General features: G+C 41.0%; 2 protein-coding genes across 2 annotated transcripts in view; both read left to right on the forward strand.

The window, feature by feature from the left end:
* Positions 1-24133, forward strand: part of LOC128367585 (dnaJ homolog subfamily A member 3, mitochondrial-like) — a 297084-nt gene that overhangs the window by 228116 nt on the left and 44835 nt on the right. The window lies entirely within an intron of this gene.
* On the forward strand, positions 5271-23428 carry LOC128367495 (bromodomain-containing protein 4-like). The gene is made up of 21 exons (XM_053328060.1): positions 5271-5392; positions 9553-9793; positions 9895-9987; positions 10755-10892; positions 11023-11155; positions 11514-11905; positions 11992-12363; positions 12784-12912; positions 13846-14067; positions 14283-14518; positions 14604-14704; positions 14797-15054; positions 16036-16134; positions 16270-16665; positions 17307-17918; positions 19000-19100; positions 19321-19441; positions 19592-19725; positions 19882-20072; positions 22935-23181; positions 23292-23428. The coding sequence occupies exons 2-21, from the start codon at positions 9665-9667 to the stop codon at positions 23358-23360; spliced, it is 4173 nt and encodes a 1390-aa protein (XP_053184035.1). The 5' UTR covers positions 5271-5392; positions 9553-9664; the 3' UTR covers positions 23361-23428.

The following is a 24133-nucleotide window of genomic DNA, read 5'->3' on the forward strand; positions in this document are numbered from 1 at the left end:
CACTGTTTATATCAAATATATCTACAAATACCGCCATTTAGCTACTATTTCATATCACGTAGCTTTATATTCTTCATACTACCACTAACATTATGTAAGGATATTGTTTATTAAATCTCTATTGTACATGTGCAGCTCATCTCATAGCCCCATGCTAGCTTAATCCAGCCAGCAAGCACTACTTTGGACGACTGCCAATCTGAGTCAAATGTCATTACTTTTCTCCTTGAATTTAACACCAGTCTTTAACGTAAAGCAGCAAACTCATTCCCTCGTTCCCACACATTAATAATGACTCACAAATGCCAGAGTGAGGTGTAGCTTAATTATCTACACTGATAGGATTTCATTTTATTAACTGCATATACATATTCCAATCTTTTAGATCGTTAGGCAAAGGTTGGCTGTTAACTCATAAATACAGTAAAGTGTGAAAAGTGTCATTCTGAACATTACATTTCTGATTTTGCTCCGTCTAGTCCAGAGGTGTCAAACTCATCTTAGTTCAAGGACCACATACAGCCCAACAAAACCATTGCATAATAATGTACAAAAATATAACTTTACTATAATAAACCATCTAATTATTCTACACAGAAGCTGCTGATTGATAACATTTTGCACACTTTTCAATATATAAATGTTTCCCTCCTGCTGACTGGAGAGCGGTACTGGAGCATCTGCTTCAGGATGCTCAACAGCTTCTTCCACACAAGCTGTGAGGCTTGTAAACAGACTGACGACAGCCTTTTACTGGAGCTAAATTACAATAAATAAATATTGTAATTTTTCAGAGAATTGTATTCATGGTCAGAGTGGAAACAGCCTGTGAAGCCGCAGACCGATTTAAATTACTTTCATACGTTGCAAAGTTATCCAGTGGGCCGGATTAGACCGCTTTGGCGGACGGTTCTGGGTCGCGGGCCCTATGTTTGACACCCCTCGTCTAATCAATATGTACTGCTCAGGGGTATAAAAGCAACTTAATGGCACTTCCTTGGGTACTTAGCGCCACAGGGTGGTGCTGATGAGGAATTAATGTGATTATATTTAACTATTTATATTCCTGGAATGTAATTTAAAGTAAATCTATCGAAGACATCATCTTTGTTATGATGAAGTAGTTTCTGTTTCACTGAAACTATTGCGGGGTATTGCGTGATGTTGCCCCGGGGGAGGGAGGAGGAAGGAGGGAGGGAGGAGGAGAGAAGAGGAGGAGGAGGAGGAGGAGGGAGGAAGGAAGGAAGGAAGGAAGGAAGGAAGGAAGGAAGAGGGAGAAAAGAGGAGGAGAGAAAAGGAGGAGGAGGAAGGAAGAGGAGGAAGGGATAGAGAGAGAGGAGGAGAGAAGAGGAGGAGGAGTCCTGGGTGACATTTCGACTGACAACGTCCAGCCTGCCTGCGTGCGTCTGACGTCAGCGAGCGACGTCGAACGGGACTGTTTGTTCTGGATTTGGGGCGAGGAAGGTCTGCGAGCGCTGACAACCGACCGAAGAAGGTAAAAAAACACCATTTAACGACCTTGTGTGGACACCAGCGATATGTCAAACGAAAGCGTACAACCTCGGGAATCCGGTAAAAGCTTTACATGGGACATCGGTGGCGTATTTCGCGCGCTGTCAGTGTGCGCTTTCGGCGAGCGGAGCATGAGCTGTCTCCGCAGGCCTTGCACCGGTTCGGGCACACGAGATAGATGAATTTCTACCTTTTAAGTTAGCGCCATTTGGAGTAGTTGAGCATATTCCGTGTTGTGTCTTTCTCCTCGTAACACCTGTCCTAAGGTCGTTTTCGTAGCGTCGGACATACCGCGCTGTCAGTGTGCACGTTAGCTTGCAGGTCGGGATCATGCTAGCCTGTTAGCTTATCGGCTGTTTGTTTGTAGCCCCCGTAGGCCGTATTCGTGACATAAGTTACGTTCCATCGGTAGCGTAGTGTACGCACGGTGGCGCAGACGCTCATGTTGAATTATGACGTACGGCACTTCGAGAATATCAACCCGCGGCCAAGTTGTATTCTAGAAGGCCGTTTACGTGCGGAGATGTCCGTAAGCTCACAGTGGACATGGCGATGCACTGTCAGGGAAGGTTAGCAGAGGTGTCAAGTTATTCTTCATTAAAGTGTGTGGGGTTTTTTTGTGCTCATTGCTGGTTTCTAAATATTAATTTTATCCGTACATAACGTTAACGGTAGTATGAAGAATATAACGCTACGTGATACGAAATAGTAGCAAAATGGCTGATAAATGTTGTAGAAAGGTTAATTTTAGGTGTCAAATTACGTTTATTCGCTTCTCTTTTTTGCGTTAGTTAAAGTTATCTCCAATATAGTTTTTGTTTAACACTTAACCTTAAGTGGTCATTTGTACCTGTAGCCATCAGACTTTACAATGATAACACCATAAGATATAATTTTCTTGTATATTTTTGTTGTATATATTATTTTTAACTTTTAGGCTTTTTGTATGTATTATTTGTACTTATTATTTATGTAGTTGTGTTTTGTGGTTATCTATGAGCTATTGGATATATAAATGAAGTGTCTAACTCTATACATTACATTAACACACTTGTTTAACTTTAGTGTCGACACTGGGTCTTTTTAGAGTAATATTAGACTCATAGTAACCTTCATTATGTTTATGAAAAGCTGCTGCTCAGTTAGATATGAGATAATTATATATAGTAGATATATAATAATCATATCTTGTACATTTGTTCCCATGAATTAGATTAGCTTGTACATTATTAATCCTACAACAAGGAAATTCACTTGTAACAACAGCAAAACAGAAAAGAAAATGGGTATCCACGACAACCAGAAACCCTTAAACATATAAAATAATTCCGAGCTAAAACAAGTGATAAAAGTAAAGTGACCAGAATATAAATAATAATGCTAAAATGATGTTGGTGTGGGTTCATGCCTGAAACTTAAACCACCTCTAATGTCTGAAAGCTTGTTGACATTTAGGATTTAGTGATGTGATATATTACAGTTTTTGTTTCAGTTTCTATTGTGAGGGACACCTAATATGATGAAATTGTAAAAATAACTTACATCAACAGACTTATTTACCTTAAATGTGACACTGGGTCTTTTTGGAGTAATATTAGACTCTTTAGAAAAGCTTCTGCTCAGTTAGATATGAGATAATTATGTATTAACATTAAGATTTTGACACTTGTGGTCTCATTAAACGTAAATCACACTATTAAACATCTCGTATAAATCCGTCCATGTGTTGACATTTAGGATTTAGTGATGTGAGATTACAGTTTCTGTTTCTATTCGGAGACACATCTAACATAATGAAACTGAAAAGCTTTTTTTAACAACAGTGTAATATAGACCGGTAGAAGAAAAAAAGCTCTTAAAATATTTGTAAGAACTGTATATATGTGTGTGTACATACATAGCTTTGAACAAGTTAGTAAATCAGTTTAAAATAGGAAGATTCAGGTCTTAGGTGGAAACTGAATTGACTATTTTCTTTGAGCTTTCGGAAAAGTGTCTCATAGAAATAACCTAAAGCATCTAAAAACAGTCAGTTTAGTGTTTTCATGAATAAAACCATTAAAATTGTAGTTCTTCTGTCATCCAGCTCAAATTAAAGTCACATAAATGCAATCTTAATCAACACAAGATAAACTATAACATATAAAACCTGTAAAATACCCACACAACTCTACTGTACTGTTATATGTCCATGAGGAAAAAGCACCACATAGAAATGATAAAAAAGATTGAGACATCTCCTCACAAACCCTGTGATTGTCCTCTTTAATTCCCTGGGGAATGAAGAGAAGAAGAACATGTTTCATTTGCTATATATATATGTACTTGGCCCATAGTGTGTGAACTTCAATAACTTGGGGGAAAAAACATCGGCATAGCAGAGATGAAGTAGATCGACTGAAGAGCAAAAAATACACTTAATAAGGGTTTGTTGCTTGCAGAGTAAAAACGCCCTGCCAACAACAGTAAATAAGAGGTAATAAACAAGGCCGTCTGGCACACTGAGGCAGAGACTTGAAGGATTATCTTGCAGCAATGAAACCTTTTTTTTTATTATTATTATTTAAAAAGTGTGGTAGGAGTATGTCAGACCTAAGAAATGCCAATTCCACCTTAAAAACAAGGTGATTTCTTTCAAACATTTGTCAACATTTTTATTTCTACTATGTGAAAGTAGTAGGTTTGGACTTCAGACATTGGTTTGTTGGTTTATTTGCACATTTGTAAAATAAAAGTAAAAGAATAATAATAAAATAAAAATAAAACATATGTGTGGGTGAGGTAGAAACTCACTCTCTCTCTCTGGGCTTATCTTAAAACCTCACCTATAAGAGATAATATATATAAGAGAAAACAATGCAAAGTAATATAACAAAAATATGATTTACCTAAATAATATTAGGTATGAACAATGCAAAATAAAATAAAGGAAAATAGTGAAGAAAAAAATTAATTCACATTTTGTCTTTTTTTTAACCTCTGTGTTTTATTCACATCTAGATTTTACATGTATGAATAGTGGAGATTTCATATTAAAGCATCATTAATGTAGTTACTGATTTGATGCTGTTGCAGAGAAACAACCTCACAAGTAGGCATGGGCCGGTATGAGATTCTGGTGGTATGATAACCATAAGAAAAAATATCACGGTTTCACGGTATGGCGGTATTCAGCTCTAAAATGTTCCTAAAAGGAAGAAAAATAAAGACAGACATGTTCATTTAACCTGAGTATATATGGTAATGACAGTGTGAGGGGTCGTGATACTCTACGCTGCAGCTGCACCACCTGAGGGATTTCTGACCAGCACTTCCTGTCTTTGACCAGACAAATAACAGCTCATACCTCAGGAACGCTATGACAGAAAATTTGGCTGTTTCGGTTAACGTGGCTTTTTCAAATCGCGGTATACCTTGAACACGGTTATCATCCCATGCCTACTCACAAGTGATGTTTTTTTTTTTATTGAATTTCTTTATTGGCATTTTTAGGCAAATAGCAGAGTAATACAAAAACATCAAAATCAACCCCATCAAGTATGCCACTTATAAACCCCAACCCATGTCCCACCCACCCAACAGTTGCATGACTGTACAATGAAATATATATTTTTTAAAAATGTGTGATGTTTTTTTTTGACTCCAGTTTTAATCCCTCATCTCTCTTTCTGTCTCTCAGGTGCGACACTCGGTCCTCTCTCAGTGTGTTGTCGTTTCCTTGCCCCACCCACCCATCCACCCACCTGACCCACCCCTACCCCCCGCCCACCCGCAGCGTGTCACTGTCAAACTGCCGGTCTTACCTCAGGAGATCGCTGCCTCACCAACTGAGATATGATCACACAATTGATTTAGATCGCGGCTGCACGGAGACAAACATGTAAGTCTCTATATATATAACATTTTGTCCTCTGCGTATTTAAACGTGTCTGTTGATTAAAAGCTTGATGTATCTATAAAACAAGGAATATTTGTCTGTCTGTGTGTGTGTGTGTGTGTGGTTGTCCTTCTCATATCTTGACAAACATTCATCCAATCTACTTCGTACCTGGTGGATGTAATGCTGTGGACTCAAAGAAGTGCAGTGTCAAGTTTGGTACAATTTGGACAAGTGATAGGTTTAATATTAATAAACTTTCAATAAAGACTCAAACAGCAGAGACAGTGATGGAAAGCTTTCACTAAGAGAGAGACAGAGAATCCATGAATGACAGAAATAACCCTAAGGGCCAATTCAAATGATGTTACCGTCACTACTCACATACTTCCATGCGTCCTTTACGTTGGCATGGATGTTAACCAATACATCCACCAGGGGGCAGCGCAGAGTCAAACATTTATGACAACAACAAATTCAAAAACAAACATGGCGACTGTGGAGGAGATATTGATAATGTTCCTCTTGCATAAAAGACAAAAACGATATGTTTAAAGTTTCTAACCAACTCACAAAACCTTTCCTCAAAAAGTTCCGCCATTGTTATTTCTTCTTCGTGTCTCATCACTAGAGCTACGTATCGAGCTACGTTTCTTTTATACAGTCTATGGTATCGAAATTTGATCGCGATTACGATATCAAAACTAATAAAATTGAGGGGAAACGATTTTTTATAATAATGAGATAGCGCTCAATAACAAAGGTTTTATTTTGAAAAGCTTAGACAGGAAGCCACCGCAGCACCGTTAGTTTGACAGAAGCTGAAACACACGGCGAAATGTTTTAACTGTAAATAAAAGTGCAGAGTTTCCAGCCTGCGTCAGACGATGCTGAGTTTACTGACTAATTATTAAAAACCAGGAAGTGACGTGTGAACTATCGTCATGGTAACCAGCTCAGCACTAATATCTCCTCACGTTTTCTGATGTGTGTTGCGTTAAGCGGCAGTTAAAAGGCTGCTGCTTGGAGAGAAAAAGAATTAAGCCGAATGGACAATAAATGCAGCATGTTTCTAAAGTTAAAAAAAAAATCGTTTTAATAATCATGATTTCAATTTTGACCCAAATAATCGTGATTATGATTTTTTCCATAATCGAGCAGCCCTAACCCAACGTTATTATTAGACTGTTTCACAGTGTTTTTTTTACGTCCTAAAACACAAATAACCATGAAACACCAAACAGATGCTGCTAGTTTAGTAGTTAGTCTGTTTCATTTTCCTCCTCTGCATTTCTCCTGTTTAGTCATCACCTCAAACTGACAGCAGTAAATACCAAAAACACGACACATTTGTGGTGTTTTTTTCCTCCCCTTCATGTGTGGATGCTGTTTTTAACACCACAGCTGTGAGGAACTTTGCAAGAGAGAGCAGCGGAGTGTGGACGAGGATGATGACTAAATGTGAAAAATGTATTCAAGTTGTAATTTATTCAAGTATAAATGAGTCAGTAGTATTCAGTGTTTACACGTCATGTTTTAGTGTCGGCGTTGCTTGAGGAATGTTACATTCACATGGCGTGCTTTTAAAAAATGAAAAGTAGATGGAAACACATCTAGGTAGGTAGGTGGATGGATAGATGGATAGATGGATAGATGGATAGATGGATGGATGGATAGTCACTTTATTGATCCCAATGGGAAATTCAGTTTAGCAGCAGCTCAATGGAAGCATGAAACTAACAAAGCAACAAACTACAGACATTAAAAAGACAAGAGTAAAGTAGAGTAAATAAAACCAATAGCAAGATAAGAACCATATATAATGGCTAAAAGTAAATAAAGATACTAAAATCTGTTATAAGAACACCTAATAAAGTGCAAGTTAAAAAAACAACTTTCAGTCAAGAGTGGACAGACTCTTCGGGGAAAGTTCAAATGTAGTGTGTCTCATATAAGCACAGAGTAAATATATCCAAAAGACCTTGTTTTATTTGATTGCTTCACCATATCTTAACTGTTTAACTGTATTTATTAATTGTTTTATTTTATATAATTTTATTTTTCTTGATATTATATTTCTTTTATTTTATTTTACCTAATATTGTTTTGTGTGTTGTGTTGCTGTTAATGTTTCTCGATACCATTGTAAATGAGAATTCCTCCTCAATGGTCTTTCAAGATGAAATAAAGGTTAACAATAATAATAATAATTAAAGCTGCAAGCAGTGATGAACCCCCCCCACCTCCATGCATGTCGGTTTACAGCTGGTCAGCGCTCGGGCCCTAATAATAATGATAATGATAATAATAATCAAATGATCTGACCCGAAGCGAGAGAAGAAAAAAAAATAGTCCTAAACTAATAGAATCAATCCACTTTATTTTAGGATGCGTTCATTCTCCTAAGCGTTGAAACAGCAACGCCGGAGGCCGATAATCAGCCACGTGATACAGGCATGTGTTGAAATGTTGATCTCCCCAGTGACATCTGAAGATACACTGCACACATTTTCTAGGTGACATTAAAGGACATGTGACTGTAAAGGTTCAGATATTAAAGTAGCATTATTTAATACATTATTCTTACTTTTGGCCTGCCTTTGTGTACATGGATCAAAGATTTTCACTTTAGTTATACCTACAGTCCAGCATCACAATCAGACTGTAAAATAGCAAGCATGGGATGACTTAGCTTATTTTGTATGACTCCTGTGAACTTTTGATATTGATGTTAATGCACATGAACATGAACGTAAGCCAGAGTTGGGAAGGCTTGCAGTCTTTATTTGTTCATCACCCGTAAGTCAATATTTGTTTTAAGAAGTTTGACGTTTATCAAGTTGTAGTTGGTCTGGAATGCACACATTTGTTTGCACATGTAAACAAACAGTGTGTGTCTCAGAGGTCTAGTGTGGAGAACATAGTGGAACGGACTTTGGCAGAAAGAGAATATAATGATAATGTTCATAAATATGTTTTATGTAGGCAACCATATCACCCCGCCATGTTTCTTTAGTAGTCCAGAAGTAACAAACCAAACACTGACTCTAGAGAGTCTTGTGTGATTTTTTAAAAATGAGTTGCAATCTGCAGCGACTTCACCAGATGGCGCTAAATGTTACCCGCACAAATCTTGGTCCTTTTTAAGTGCACAATCCCGTTTTCCTTATTTTAAAGATAAACCGCATAGGGCTGGGCTGATACGCTTTTGTGCCGATTCGATTCTCTCACGATTTTTGGGTCCCGATTCGATTCCATGTGTTTAGGGTTAGGGAAAGATCATGACTTGGGTTAAAATGATCACTTGAAACATGGTTTATGTGTCCTTAAAGTTACAAAACCGTCATCATCATTGCAATCATAAACATGACAACGTTACGTCTTATTAGAAAATGTCCCGACTCAGCGTTGGAAACTGCAAACTGACAGCAGTAAAGTCCATTTTTTGGTCATAATCACTATGGCTGCTAGATAGTAGGGCTGGGCCGATATGCTTTTGTGCCGATTTGATTCTCTAACGATTTTTGGGTCCCGATTCGATTTAAATTGCGATTCTGATTAAACAAGTATTGCGATTTTATATTTCAATGATTGTGACTTTCTTTCCTTAAACAAGAACAGGTTGAACCAAAGACTTGATAATACATCGTAAGTCATATTTACAAAAAAACAAGACACACATCTCATCAGTTTGTGAGATTTATTTTGAAAACTGTGAACCTGCCCTCACAAAAAACATTCTCATCCGCCAACATCTTACAGTAAACTAAACTGCTACATTTAGCTGGTCTTTAGAATATAATAATAAAAAATAAAAAAAGAAGTTAAATAAATAAATAAATCGCCAGAAAAAAATCACAATTAATATAAAAATCGATTCTTGTATGAGAATCAATTTTTTGGCCCAGCCCTAAAACCACATCAAGGACGAAAATGTCAACTACATTAAGTCAAACTTGGTTGAGTCACAGCTACACCACCAAAGATGAGCTGGTGTGTGTTTTTCTTCCACGTCCACCTGAGTGTGTGTAGATATGGATCAGTTTCAGATGTGAGGTGTTGTAAATAGATGAGTCATACTTCGGCTTCTCTAACAAGCCTAATAATAAAACGGCAGCAGATTGAAGCGCTGATAACGCTTTTTTGTTGATGGTTCTTTACAGAGAGTCGAGTGAGGAGTGTAATGGCCTGAGGGGGCTCCCCCCGGTCCCACCTGCCCCTGCCAGGTCAAATCTGCCTAAACTGTCTGCTCAGTCACTGCAACCCACCACTGCGATGGGAGACGGCCTGGAGGCGGGCAGCAGCCAGAACCCTCCCTCTGACCCACCACCTCTCCCCTTCAACCCTCCAGCCCCCGAATCATGGCATCCCTCCAGACCCAAACGACAGACCAATCAGCTACAGGTAGCGAGCTTTCTTCACTATGTATTTGTCACATGTCAATTTTGTCTAGTGTTCAAACTTTATCTGATGTCATATGATTTTTTTTGTGTGCTCTTTTTCAGTACCTACTTAAAGTAGTGATGAAGACGTTATGGAAACACAACTTTGCATGGCCCTTCCATGCTCCAGTAGATGCCATCAAGCTCAATTTGCCTGTGAGTCATGTATTTATGTGTCTTGCATGCCTATCATGAAAGTACATAGTTTGAAACCTAGCGATAGCATCAAATAGCCCCTGCACTCATTTTAAATGCAAAGCAGCAGTAGAGTACACAGCGGTGTGGGGTAGATGTGCCGCTCCGCCTCTTTCCTGTTCCTCTGCATTGATGTTTTGGATTTTTTTTTTTTTTTTTTTTTTTACCCCAGACTCTTCGTCACTTGGAAAATTATGACAACTGACTTAAATATGAAGAGAAAGGGTTGAGTCATTTCTTGAACTGATAAACATAACACAACAAAGCCTTTTGCTGTTGCTGTGGACTCAGAGTGAAATACAGGACGGCAAAACGAACGATCACTTTCAGTATCAATTTAATCCCCCCAAATTTTTCTTGGTTAATCTGTAACCTCTTTTTGCCTTTAAAGCATAAAAAAAATAATAAACCATGCTCATCAAATGTCCTTTTTTGTGAACCAAAAGTCCAAAACTGAAAGATACAATTTACTATGATCTAATACAAGGAAAAGCAAAAAGTTCCCACATTTAAGATAGACAAAAAGTTGATACTTCCTTCCTTAAAACAACTTAAACAATGAATTTGGGATTGAAATAGTTGCCAATTAATTCAATAATAATCTAATCATGTTGGTATGGTCTAAAGAAAGCAGATAGGAGAGTTGTGTTTTCTGAAAACATACATGCTTTGTGTCCAGACATTGTTCTTATCACTCTACTTATCTCTACCTGCTTCCCTCTCTCAAGGACTACTATAAGATCATCAAGGTCCCCATGGACATGGGCACGATAAAAAAACGTCTGGAGAACAATTACTACTGGAATGCCCAGGAGTGTATCCAAGACTTCAACACAATGTTCACAAACTGCTACATCTACAACAAGGTCAGCCGCTGGCCACATAAGCAGTCCTTGTAGTGTCCTTTTTAAACAGTTATTATTACTTTTAGATAAAGAAAGATGGCCTCGGTACAAAGAATCTTCTAAACATGCGTATATGTGTTTGTTTGTTTAGCCCGGGGATGATATCGTATTAATGGCGGAGTCCCTGGAAAAGTATTTTCTCCAGAAGATATCTGAGATGCCGCAGGAGGAGTCGGAGATTCCCGTGGTTTCCAAGGCACGGCGCGGGGGCAGACGAGATAGCGGTATGATGTTTAGGACGTTATTTGAACCATATTGTTGTTGTTTCAGTAGCAAAAGATTTAAAGATGTTGACATAATGACGAAGGTTGTGTTAGTGTGACGGCTGTAAGGAGTAAATTACACCACCCTAACCAGTCGAGCTGGTGTGAGTGATTTAAATGTCGTCAGTGCTTGGTCCTCCCTTTCATCCACCACACCTAATATAAAGCATGTTAATGTTAATGATTTAAGTTTTAATGGCTTCGTGTTTTATGGGCGTTTCCTGATCAGTTACTTCATTTGTCCGACAGCTTTCATGCAGGTCTGGGAAAAAAACGGTTGGTGTCATTGTCTTCACTCAGATTGTTTTCTCCCCTCCAGGTCTGATCTCCAAGTCAGATTCAGGCAAAGACTCGCCGACTCCCCCCACTACACCCCACACACGAGGCTTCTCACCCCCCTCAAACACCCAGCAGACGCATGCCTCATCCACCGCTCCAGGCCCTCCCGCCCTGCCTCTGGCTCTGCCTATGACCCTGCCTCTGACGCTGCCTCTGGCCTTGCCTCTGGCCCTGCCGCTGGCCCAGCCTCAGCCTCAGCCCCCACGCGTGCCTCCTACACCCACCTCCCACGCACCCCATTTGGGACCCCCGTACCCTCTCTCAACACCAGACGTCCTGGCCCAGAGCATGACCTCTGTTCCTCCTCTGGCCCAAACACACCCAGGCATCCATCCCACCCCGTTGCTGCAGAGCTCCCCTGCTCTCATCAAGGTAAGGAGCTGTGGAGAGTAACATCCTTATTAAATAGAAGCTGATTTATTGTCATTTTCTAACTTCTAACCCTGATGCTGCCATAGCAACGGAAGAGCCAAAAGAGGAAAGCAGACACCACCACCCCCACCGCCAACGACCAACTCAGTGAATCATCTCCCGTCTCTGTTGACACTCGGCCGCGCCGAGATAGCAATCGCCCGTTGAAGCAGGCCAAAAAAGACCCGTTGCAGCCGGACTCTCAGCACCACCTGGGCGGAGGTTTGGAGACGGGAGGAACGTCAACGCCGAAGCGTCACGAACAGTTGCGTTCGTGCGCGCGCCTCGTCAGAGAGATGCTGTCCAAGAAACACGTGTCGTACGCCTGGCCCTTCTACAAGCCTGTCGACGTAAAAGCTCTCGGTCTCCATGACTACCATGAAATCATCAAGCACCCCATGGACCTCAGCACCATCAAGGTGATTTTATGCAGATTGGTGGCCGGCATCCAATGGATCTGGTGTCATTTAGACAGTACTTTGGGTTTGGACTTCTTTTTTATTTTTTCTAATCAGAGGATATGTAACGATCATAAAAATAGTGGAATATTAAAAAACAATCAAACAAATAACCAACAATAAAAGTGCAGGATGAAAAAGATAAAAAGAACACAATCAATGACTCGAATGTAGAATAAATGAATTAATAAATAGGCAAATTAATAGTAATAAATAAATATAGTAGTTGGTTTCTAAGGATAGTCCTGTTCAGGTTCAGTATATCCCTAAATAATCCTCAGATTTTCTATAATATAAAATATGATTTAGATTTAGAATAAGTTTTAAAACTTACAGGATTTGGATTGTTTTTGATCTCTTTGGTTTGTTTGTCTCCTTCAGAAAAAGCTGGACAACAGACAGTACAGAGACGCTCAAGAATTCGCAGCAGACGTCAGGTTGATGTTCTCGAACTGTTACAAGTATAATCCACCGGACCATGACGTGGTTACCATGGCGCGTAAATTACAGGTAAGCAGCGCATCACACATACTGTCAAACAAAACGTAATCAACACTGTATGCATTATGTGACCGGACGGATGTGGACGCCCCTTTATCTCTGATTGAGAGCTAATTGAACATCTTTGTTGAAATCTTTCCCAGAAGAGTCTTTTAGGGTAACAACTTATATTTGTAACACATTCCTGAGCAGCTGGTAAACCAAAATCTATCTTGTCCTTTTGTGTGTCTGCTAATATCCACATAAGCACAAAATGGTAACTACTGTAACTCTGTTTAGCTCATTTACTCTCTCTGTCAAAATGATCATTTCACTAGTAAACATGTAAATAAATGTATTGAGCACAACATTTATTTATTTATTTAGCTCAGTTTAAATGATTCTCTGCCTGATCGTCATTTCTCCACCAATCATACATTTATTAGCTTATAAAGAGTCTTTTTCTTTGCTCCAAATGATCCATTACAGAATGAGGCATAAATATAAACCCATATTATAAGAGCAGGTTAAAGCCTATAGTTTTGAAATGAAATGTTGTAAAATCACACATGGGTTTAATGTCGAGGTGTCCACATACTTTTGGTTATATAGTGCATATGGTTAGTCTGTACGTTAGCTAAATAGGTAAGCTAAGTGTCTCCAATCAATATTGTAAAAACATTCAGTTCAGAATTTTAAGAAAAAAAGAGATTTGCTAAAATGTAGTTTTCATTCTACTCATAATAAACCTACAGTGACTAAGCGAAAACATCTTTTTAGACATTCTTGCAAAAGTTTTATTAATTCAGAGTATCTATAAAAAAAGAGTATTCATTTTATATTATATTTACAGCATCACATAGACCAAATATCAACAATTAGTTAATTTGTTTCTGTTTTTAAAGGAAAGAATGATATATGTGGCAATCAGCCCGTTTAATTCTCTGTCTGTCCTCCATCCAGGACGTGTTTGAGATGCGTTTCGCCAAAATGCCTGATGAGCCAGAGGAGCCCGCCCCTGTTCCCACCCCGTCGTCGGCCCTCCACCCTGCCCCCTCCACTCGACAAGCCCCGCCTCCTTCCATTGTCTCGGATGATGACAGCTCCAGCACCTCCGAATCGGAGTCCTCGGCGGGAGACTCAGAACACGAAAGGCAACACCGATTGGCTGAGTTACAGGAACAGGTTAGAGGATGGAAAATGAAGGGGGAGGGAGGCTTATGAGACACAACAGGTGGGTGGGCCATGCAGAACAGCTTTGCCGAATGCGGGTAAACGCTGAAAGCACAGAGAAGCAAAAAAAAAAAAAAAAAAAAAAAAAATGCAAAAAGGCCGCCGCTCATCGTGTCTCCGAACGTCACAATCGTCTCTTGTGTTGTTTCTGTGTTTGTGTCGTCTAGCTAAAGGCTGTCCACGAGCAGCTGGCCGCACTCTCGCAGCCGCAGGTCAGCAAGCCCAAGAAGAAAGAGAGGGAAAAGAAGGAGAAGGAGAAGGAGAAGAAGAAAGAAAAGCACAAGAAGAAGATGGGCGCAGAGGAACCTGTGGAGGCCCCTCCGTCTGTGATGCTTCAGACTTCCAAGAAAAGCAAAAGCAGCAAAGAGCCAATCATCGTAAAGAAGGACAGGAAGAAGCCCGGGTAGGTTTTTACAGAAATAATACGGTATGTGATGTTAGTGCAGCTGCGTTAACCTGGAGCTAATCTAATCATTTGTTTCTAACAGTAAGAAAGAAGGGGTTAAAAGCAGTCGTCCAGCTGTGCCCCCTCAGACCGGGCCGACCCCTCTCGTCCCCTCGGCTTCTCTTGAAGCAGGAGATGACATCGGTACGTATACGAGTGTTTGTGCTCCAGATCAGCTTATACTTTCCTTAAACCACTCAATATTAACCTGCTTTTACATTTTTTTTCCTCCCCAGATGTGTTCGGGGCCGTGTCCACTGAAAGGTGCAAGCCGATGTCGTACGAGGAGAAGAGGCAGCTGAGCCTGGACATCAACAAGTTGCCCGGCGACAAACTGGGCCGCGTCGTGCACATAATCCAGACACGCGAGCCTTCGCTGAAGAACTCCAACCCGGACGAGATCGAGATCGACTTTGAGACGCTGAAGCCTTCCACGCTGAGGGAGCTGGAGAAATACGTCTCCAGCTGCCTCAGGAAAAAGAAAAAGCCGTCAGGTAGGCTGCTCAGGTCTCGACATGAACCGTAAGGGACTGTCACGTGACTTTTTTGTGATTCCAACAATTCTCCTGTGAGTCAAAGCTCTTTCCATGAGACTGTCTGGCTTTACCACCCTTAATTAAAATTTATGTAACTCTTCTGTTGAACTGTCAAATCATCTTTAAGACTACATACGAGGACTGGTCCCTCTGGTTTTACAGCTTCTAGACAACACAGGAATGACAGACTTGCTCATGGATCGCTACATCAAAACAGTTTGTTAGCCTGGTTGTTTTACCTGATACAGGCTACATGTTCAAACCTGCACTATTTCTATTTTAAGGCTGAATCTAGGGCCATCGTTATATATAATCTGCATATTAATGTATTATTATTAATGGAGTAATATAGCAATTTCTATCCAAATAAGTGATTATAAGCACACTGCAATTAAAAACAAGCCAAATCAATACATTTTATATAGTTTGCTCTAATGTAATGCATAGCCATGGAACACTTGCTTTGCATGTCATTAAACATACATTTGCTATACTGCTAACCTGCTAACACTTTTTATTGGATTTTACTTCATACACACAGCTGCACATACAGCACGAGAACATCTAAAAACACCAGTGCTTCACACACACACACCATAAAATCCATTAAAAAATGATAATAATGAAAATAAACAAAATTAAATTGATAGAAATATTAGCGTTAATGACAATAAACAAACTGCTAACACTGTGATGAAAAATGTGATGATGATGATTTTGATTTCAGGCATGCATCCTGGCTGTTAACAAGCCATCAGATGCTTTTGTAAAGGAGTGCAGTTAATTGTATTTAGTTGTTTTTGTTTAATCCGAATGATTGCTGTTCATTTATTTTTCATGACACCAGCTGAATGTCTGGTTACACAAGTGAGACGGAAGCTGTCAGTCCATCACTTATTGAATGTTGTGTGTGTGTGTGTGTGTGTGTGTGTGTTGCAGTAGAGAAGCCTCTGGAAATGACAAATGTGACAAAGATGAAGACGGGATCTTCGTCTTCAGGCAGCAGTGACTCCTCTGATAGTGATGACTCTGAGAATGGTAAAAAAACAAACAAAACACACACACAAAAAAAATCAACTTTGAACTGTACACACACATCTTTGAACTGTACACACACATACATAGTAACTGTCATTCTTCAACATGTTATATTCCTCTGTGCCGGTCATACAGGGCTGGTTCCCAAGCAGAAGAAGATCTCGACTAACAAGGACACCAAGAGACCGCACCACCAGTCCCTCAGTAGCATAGCTGGCCCAGTAGCTCCTCAGCTTCAACCTCCACTGCAGCCTCAAGTGGTCCAGTCCAAACCACCGTTTGTCCCTCCTCCTACTGTCCCAGTCGCCGCCCCTTCTCTGGACTCCTCCCAGCTGTTAGGCTCTGGATTTGATCCTCTGGCCCACTTCATGAACCCTCACCTGACGCAGTCGAACACAGAGCCCAATCCAACCATTACTACTGCTGGTGCCCCCGTCGCCTCTGGCCTCCTCAATGCAAACACACCCACTGGCCAGACTCCCACTGAGACGCACCCCTTCCTAAACCAACATCCCATCATACCTTCACCAGGTGAGCGCACTTCTGTAACACTTAAGAGCTGCAACTAAAATGATTTTCCTCATCAGTCTAAAAATAGTTGTTAAAAAAGTTACAAACAAATTATTGAGCATTGTTGCTGATTTCATTACATTCAACCCAATATTTAAACTACTTTTTATGGCGGGTATCAACTCTGGTATAACTGTTGACTGTACGTACACTCATTACCTGCCTATTTATATATAATAGTTTGCGGAGTCAGTGCATACAAACATACAATATGTCACATAATGATGTAATCCAGATGAGTTGAACAGCTGGTCCTGGGCAGTATAGATACAGATTGGGGAAAAAGAAGTAGTGAGTAGCAGCTGAAAACAAGTTTCCTGCCCCCCAGTGATTAATTAATTCATTTTAAATGGAAGTCTGGGAATTGTTTACTGAAGACGTTGCCCCTAGTTACTCCAGCTGTCGCCAAATTATCCAGAAATGAAATCTTAAGGAATAACATTGACTTGTTATCTGAGTATTAATCCTTTTGTTGGTCTGAAGGTGTCATCTCCTGCTGTTGATCCAGATTCTTTAAAATTTAATTTAAGTTGCAGGAACAGGTTAATGTTTGTTATTTAATTCTTAATGTTTTTATCTTTTCTTTTCCTTTTCTTTTGCAGCGCTCCACAATGCTCTTCCCCAGCAACCGTCGAGACCTATCAACCGTGCAGCGCCACTGCCTCCGAAAATCCCACAGCCTCCCCCGTCCTCGCTCCCCACGCTGCCTCCATCCACCTCGCCCCAGCTTCAGCCCTCGCTCCCTCTCACCCTCCCCCAGCCCGTCCCCCGCCCACGCGTACCTTCACCCCCGTCGCACGGCATCCTGGGTACCCTCTCGGCTCAACCGCCCCAAGCCCTGCTGGAGGACGACGAAGAGCCGACGCCCACCAGCGCCGACACCCCGCCCCTCAGTCAGGTCCAATCCTTCCTGCAGTCGCTCCAAGTCCGACCCCCCGTGCAGACCCAGCCGCTGCACACGCACTCTCCCCCCGTGCAGGGCGCTTCACAGCTGGTGGCGTCGATGCACAACGCGCAGGCTGTGACGACACTCGCCCCCGCTCTGACGCAGAGGCACAGCACAGGCCACACGCACATGCAGCAGCCGTTCCCGAACACACACACCTCAGCGTTGCAGCAACAGAAGGGGGTTGCCCTGCAGCAGAAGGTACAGCAGATGCAACATCAGCAGCAGCAGCCGTCGCCACGCAGCAAAGCAGAGCATTTCTCAACAGGTAAGATCCACATTTATACTGGAGACTGAGGTTCTTAAACTCAAGAGGTCACAAAATGATGAACATGTTTATTTTTTCCTCACCTTTTCTCTATTTTTTGTTTGTTTTCATTCGAATTAAATAACCTGAGTAGGGGGAAAAAATCAGTCTTTGGTTAAAATGTGCACAATCGTGGCTGTGTTTAACTCAGTGGGTAGAGCACCCGCCCCATGTGTTGAGGCTACAGTCCTCACTGCAGGCGACCCTGGTTGATTCCTATCCTGCGTGTCATTCCCCCCTCTCTGCCTCCCATTTCCTGTCTCTCTCTCTTCTAACCTGTACAATAAAGGCAAAAAGCTCCAAAAAAAATATACTTTAAAAAAATATATAATGTGCACAATTGGCGTGCAGGTGGTCGAGTGGTTAGAGTCCTTATCGGAGGTCCTTTGCTGCATGTCACACCCCCCTCTCTCTCTATCTCCCATGTTTCCTGTCGGTCTACTGATAAATAAAGGCATCTATGCCAACAAAATCTTAAAAAAAAATAATAAAATGTGCACAATTCATGTCCACATTAAAGCCATAACCTGTTTACAAGAGGTCACAAGCAGACATTTCTTTATTTTGAGTGTGTTTGAATGGGTGAAGCAAACTTTTACACCACTTTGGAACAGCCCATTTACATCACATTGTGAAGTGAAACCAAGTTTAACATCTTTTTATGTCATATCTGCGTTTGGCCATGCTGTGGAGCAAGATTCCTCTTTCATGACAACATGTGAGTCAAACCTCTTGTTACCAGCGGCTGCGGCTCAAGAGGCTACTCTTTAAGAGCTTTGCAAATTAGGCTGCTGCTGTTACATAATGCAGCGCTGCTAAACACTCAGCAGGAGTAAACACTACTTCAAAATCAAAACACTGAACCGAAATTTGCGGCTTTGTTTTTTTTTTTTTAGATTGAAGCTGCTTATTTAATTTCACTTTATTTATTTACAAAGTTGAACCACAGGCTTTGGGAACTCAACTAATGTCACTCTCCACTTTTGGATCTATTTACTTTTGCATTGAAATAAACGGTTTTCAACACTTGTTGTTTTTCCAGGCTGCCTGCGTGAGAGCCCCTCTCCCCTGATGATGCATTCTCCTCAGATGCCTCAGTTCCATACAATGGGACAGCAGTCTCCCCCACAGATCAAGAAACACGTTAGTGATCCACCTTTTGTTCTTTGTTCGTTGTGTTCGCAGTGACTGTCTGTGCCAGCCGCATGATATATTCTACTGTGCCTCATTTAAATGTCAAGTGTCTAATTTTACACAAACGTAACAGGAAGAATCATCAGTTTTAATTTGAAATATCGTGTGATGAAAACATTATGTTGTAGATTATAGAAAGGCTGTATGTTCATGCTCTGTCTGTCTGTAGGACCCACGGTCAAACTTGGTGGGGGTCAAAGAAGAGAAACCTTCCCAGTCGCCAGTGCTGCCCCCCTCCCCATTCAGCCCTGCCATGCGTCTGGACACACACAAACCTGACAACAAACACAGTGAGTACAACAGAACCTCATAGTTTATCTAAAGCTAAACAAGGTAACATTTACTTAGAAGTTGTGACAATACTTACAGCCTTCCAAATGTTATTACTTATATTCAGTGATTTAAGGTGTGAATGTTCACCACTCATATGTCTCCTCCAGGATTAGATCTGAAGCCATTGGATGGTTCTCGCCCTGGTCCCCGCCTCCCAGACTCCCCGGCGCCACCCTGCTCCCAGCAAGACAACAAAATCAAGCAAGAGCCCAAAACTCCCATCGCTCCCAAGAAGACACAGGTGTGTCCGATAGTAAAATAAGAAGATAATGGAGAAGATTAAGCTATATTACATTATATCTACACTCCCCCATCTGGTTTGTCTGTTTTCTCTTCCTCAATTAAATTTGTCATGATCCAATTTTTTTGCATTTATCTTCTTCCTCTCCTCCCCAAGGATGTGAAGTTAAAGAACATGGGTTCTTGGGCTAGCCTGGCTCAGAGGTCTCAGTCCACACCGGCGTCTGCCGTTCGCTCCTCCAGCGACAGCTTCGAACAGTTCCGACGGGCCGCCAGAGAGAAGGAGGAGAGAGAGAGACAGCTGAAAGCTCAGGCTGAACAGGCCAGGAGAGAACAAGAAAAGCTACGGTAGGCAGGAGGAAAATGGAAAAGTCACACACTGAACTGACGGCATCCCTTAAAGCATTTTCACACCTGCCATGATTAGTTTGGTGGAGTCCCACCCTGCAGCGTTCACCCCCCTCGATGTGTTCGAGCAGGTGTGAACACAGCGGTGGCACTCAGGTGTGAACCGAAACAACAAGACTGGGGGTCTGTTTGAAACCGCATACTTTCCTACTACTCTACTAACTCTGACGTCATTTGAAGTATGTAGTGTGTTTCAACTGCGTAGTATGTGATTTAGAGTATGTGAGAAGTTCCTGGATGGTTTACTAGATTCTCCAGAAATGCAGAGTATGCATCAAGAGCTGACTACTCACACTCACATTACCCAAGATGCAACGCAACTTCTGAAAAAAAAAACCCAAAATACAAACGTCACAGATCATCAGCTCGGTGGTTTCAAGTTAGCTACAGCGAGGATATGTTCGCTTCCTGTTTTCAAAATAAAAGCACTAATTCTATCGTTATGGTTTTCTTAATAATAAAAGGTAACGGGTGTTTTATTTTGTGAAAATAACCGGAAGTGCGTTACTCGCTACGTCTAACTCCGAATTCTCAGGAACAAAACTTTAAACAGGTGTTATTTGGACAAATTAGCGTCACATTGTGGATCTAAAGGGCTACTTTACTTTCTTCCTAAAAAGGTTAGAAATGTGGATAAAGTGGTATATTTACAGAGTTAGAGCTAAAATGAAATCAGCTTCAGCCTGATGATTTCAGCTCGGGTAGGGACGAAATGCATTGTGGGTTATCATGTAGTTTACTACAGTGTAAACGGTCTGCTTACTATCTGATCGTTTAGTGTGTAGGATGGAAGTATGTAGTATAGATGTATGCGGTTTCGAACACAGCCTGTGACTTTGTTGAAGAGGAGGTCTCAGTCCAGTTACAAATGAACTTGGGTTTGTTTAATGGTATGAATGTGCAGGAAGCATTGCACATGTTGAGGATCCAACCAGCTCTCTGCATGTATTTCTATCTTATGATAGAACCAGTACCAGTCAAACACCAGTTGTGAGGACATTTTGGCCGGTCTAAACAACTTCAACTCCTGCTCACATATTTTGGCTTGGTCCGCAGCCCAAACGATGATTGCAATTATAGAGAAATTCTGCTGACGGTCCATTTAGGATAGTTATAAACTGGCTTTTCTCTGCCCGCCAACCCCACGAACATTTCTGACCAATAAAAAAACGAGTCGATGAGTGACGGCTCCCACATGGCTTCAAATTTTGCCTTGTGACACCAAAACCAAACCAAAGAGAAACTCATCCACTGATTCACACTAAAGCAAACAGACAATAAATAATCAAACTGGTTATTACTACATGAAAAAGGATTCATCTTTTAGCAACATGCAGCTGAATCAGAAGCTCGACGACAGCAAACTCTAAGAAGAAATACTAATTCAGAGCTTCCATTTGTGCAAACAGACTATAACATTTTAACACTGCTGCTATTTTTCTGATAAAAAGCCAACGTGTAGTCATCCTAGACCAGATGTACCATCGTCATTGCGTAATTGGGTTGAACAGAATTAGTAAGTTAGTTTATTTGGATCCCCATTAGCTGTTACCTAGGCAACAGCTACTCTTCCTGGGGTCCATCTATTGGCTAATGAAACAAAGGGTGGGGGGCTTTCATCCAAGTCAAGTCAAGTCAAAGTTTTTATTGTCATTATATTGTGAACAATACAACGAGTCAGAGTCCAGTCATCCTAGACCAGATGTACGATTACGTCATTGCGTAATCGGTTGAACAGGGTGTCAAATCTATTGGATAATGAAACTAAAGGGTGGGGGGCTGTCATAGTCATAGAGTCCAGGCGCTACACCTCTAACACCATGTCACAAACACATGCATATCTCTTAAAGATACAAAAGATAAAAGTGCAAAAAAGTCCGTTAAGTGTGACCAATTAGAGGAAACATGACAGATTCAGTTCTCCATTTACGCTAAAAAAACTCCACTGTGGTCAGAGTGTGAAACTGTTTGATGTCAGCACCTCGAGGAGAGAGTGAGTTTTTTTTTTAACCCCCCCCTTAACTTTAACGATACTACAGAGCCGCGGTCAACCTGCACGTGATGTCGTAATCAACGTTTTGTGTACATATTTTAATCATGTGCTCAGATATGCCAATCTTAAGCAAATCTTAAGCAAATCTTGAAAGCATGTTCGGTCTAGAAAGTGGACTGTGGTGAACTTTCTCACACCAGCCAAGCAAATAACAGGATTGCTGAGACTATCTGTCATAAACCGTTAAGCAGAAACACTTCTAAAAGCTTTTGTGTGCTGGAAACACGAGTTACTCCCTGACAACTGGAGATACGTCATGAAGGAATCAAGAGTTTTATGAGCTCTCTGGTGATTCTGTAAATATTCAGAAACAGGACTTAAAAAATAATCTGATGAACTTTTTTTGTGAAGTACTTTTTTAAACATTGTAATAAATAAAATGTCATAGTGTTATTATGAGCACAGTTCATACTTTTATACATCTTAGCTTACCACATATATCAGTATCTGTGTATATGTCTACTGATAAGTAACATAACTACAGTATTAAAGGGCCTCTCGGATATTTATATAAGAGGTATGTGAGGTAATGTAGCAGCAATGAAGAACCATAATATAGTTTAACTGTTCATATGTTTATATTTAAAAAGATCAAATATCAGTTTATATCAATTAAAAAAAGACAATCTGTATCTATCTGTAATATGTAGTATCAGTCTGGTTCTTATAATTGTGTCCTTATCATTAACGTTGCATGATACTCATCAGACTCATCTCAACCCTCCTTGTTTTTTGTTTTTTTCGTGCAGTAGCCGTGACGACGACGACACCGTGGAGCAAGCTCGTCGGGCGCAAGAAGACGCCCGCCGTCGCCAGGAGCAACAGTCGCCGCTCGCTCCAACGCCTCTTGCTTCTACCCCGCCCACTCACTCACCGCAGGCGCCACCAAGCCAGCCGCAAGCCCCGCCCCCGTCCTCGTCGGCTGCACAGAACGCTCTCGACCAGCAGAGGGAGATGGCGCGCCGCCGCGAGCAGGAGAGGCGCAGGAGAGAGGCGGTAAGGGTTCAAATTCAACACCACAAAAAAAAAAAAAAACCCTCATTACCTCACCACCACCAAACTATGATTTTTTTTAACGCTGCCTTTTGTTCTTTTCTCCTCCGCAGATGGCCGACACCATTGACATAAACTTCCAGAGCGACCTGATGGCTATTTTTGAGGAGAACCTCTTCTGAGAGAGAAAAGGGAGGATGATGATGGAGGGGGACGAGAGAAGGACCTGTACACACACACAAGCAAATTTTACAAAATGCATATAGACCACAATGCTCTGATACACACACGGTCGCTGCTCATATTAACGTAGACACACACACACACAGATACACACACACATATACACACACACACACACACAGACTTAATAGTAACTGTCCCTTTCTCTCAGTAGTTGAAACAGCTGGCTTGTGTCATGTGAATGAGAGGGGGGGAAGTGACATCGAAAAAATAAGCAACCCTCTTTCCTCCAACCTCAGATACGTTTTGGTGTCTGGCTTGGTGTTTATGGTTGTTGATTCTGGGTCTCCGGGGACGACAGGTTTGGAACAAACGGAAAAAAGAAAAAAAAAAAAAACGGACACTGAAATATTGCGATTGTCGGCTCCCTCGTCCCATGTCGAGGAAAACGAGAGAGGCAGAGTTTTAAAAAAAGAAAAGAAAAGAAAAAAAGGAGGGGGACAGAACTTTTACATTTATATAAAAAAAAAAATAATAATAGTATTTGAAAAGGAGGATTTAATTTAAGAAATTGCGTGAAAATTATGAAAACCTTTATTCTCTGATGTCTGCGAGGAGAGAAGGGGGGTTTTAAAAAAAGGAACAAATTACAACCGGATAATAGATCACTCTTGTTTTTTTTGTTGTTTCCTCTCTCCTAATCTTTGTCTCTTTTTTGTTTTTTAAGTTGGATTTTAACTTGGGGGAGGATGGGGATGGGGAAGGGAGGGGT

The sequence above is a fragment of the Scomber japonicus genome, chromosome 2 (assembly GCF_027409825.1).
Source record: "Scomber japonicus isolate fScoJap1 chromosome 2, fScoJap1.pri, whole genome shotgun sequence".
In the NCBI taxonomy this organism is placed as follows: Eukaryota; Metazoa; Chordata; class Actinopteri; order Scombriformes; family Scombridae; genus Scomber; species Scomber japonicus.

What these genes read in the sequence shown, in the direction of transcription:
- LOC128367495 (XM_053328060.1), top strand. Translation starts at nt 9,665, where the DNA reads ATGGGAGACGGCCTGGAGGCGGGCAGCAGCCAGAACCCTCCCTCTGAC. An exon ending in TAGTGATGACTCTGAGAATG is followed by an intron (nt 16,135 to 16,269) that starts GTAAAAAAACAA and finishes CCGGTCATACAG; the next exon opens with GGCTGGTTCCCAAGCAGAAG. An exon ending in TCCCATCATACCTTCACCAG is followed by an intron (nt 16,666 to 17,306) that starts GTGAGCGCACTT and finishes TTTCTTTTGCAG; the next exon opens with CGCTCCACAATGCTCTTCCC.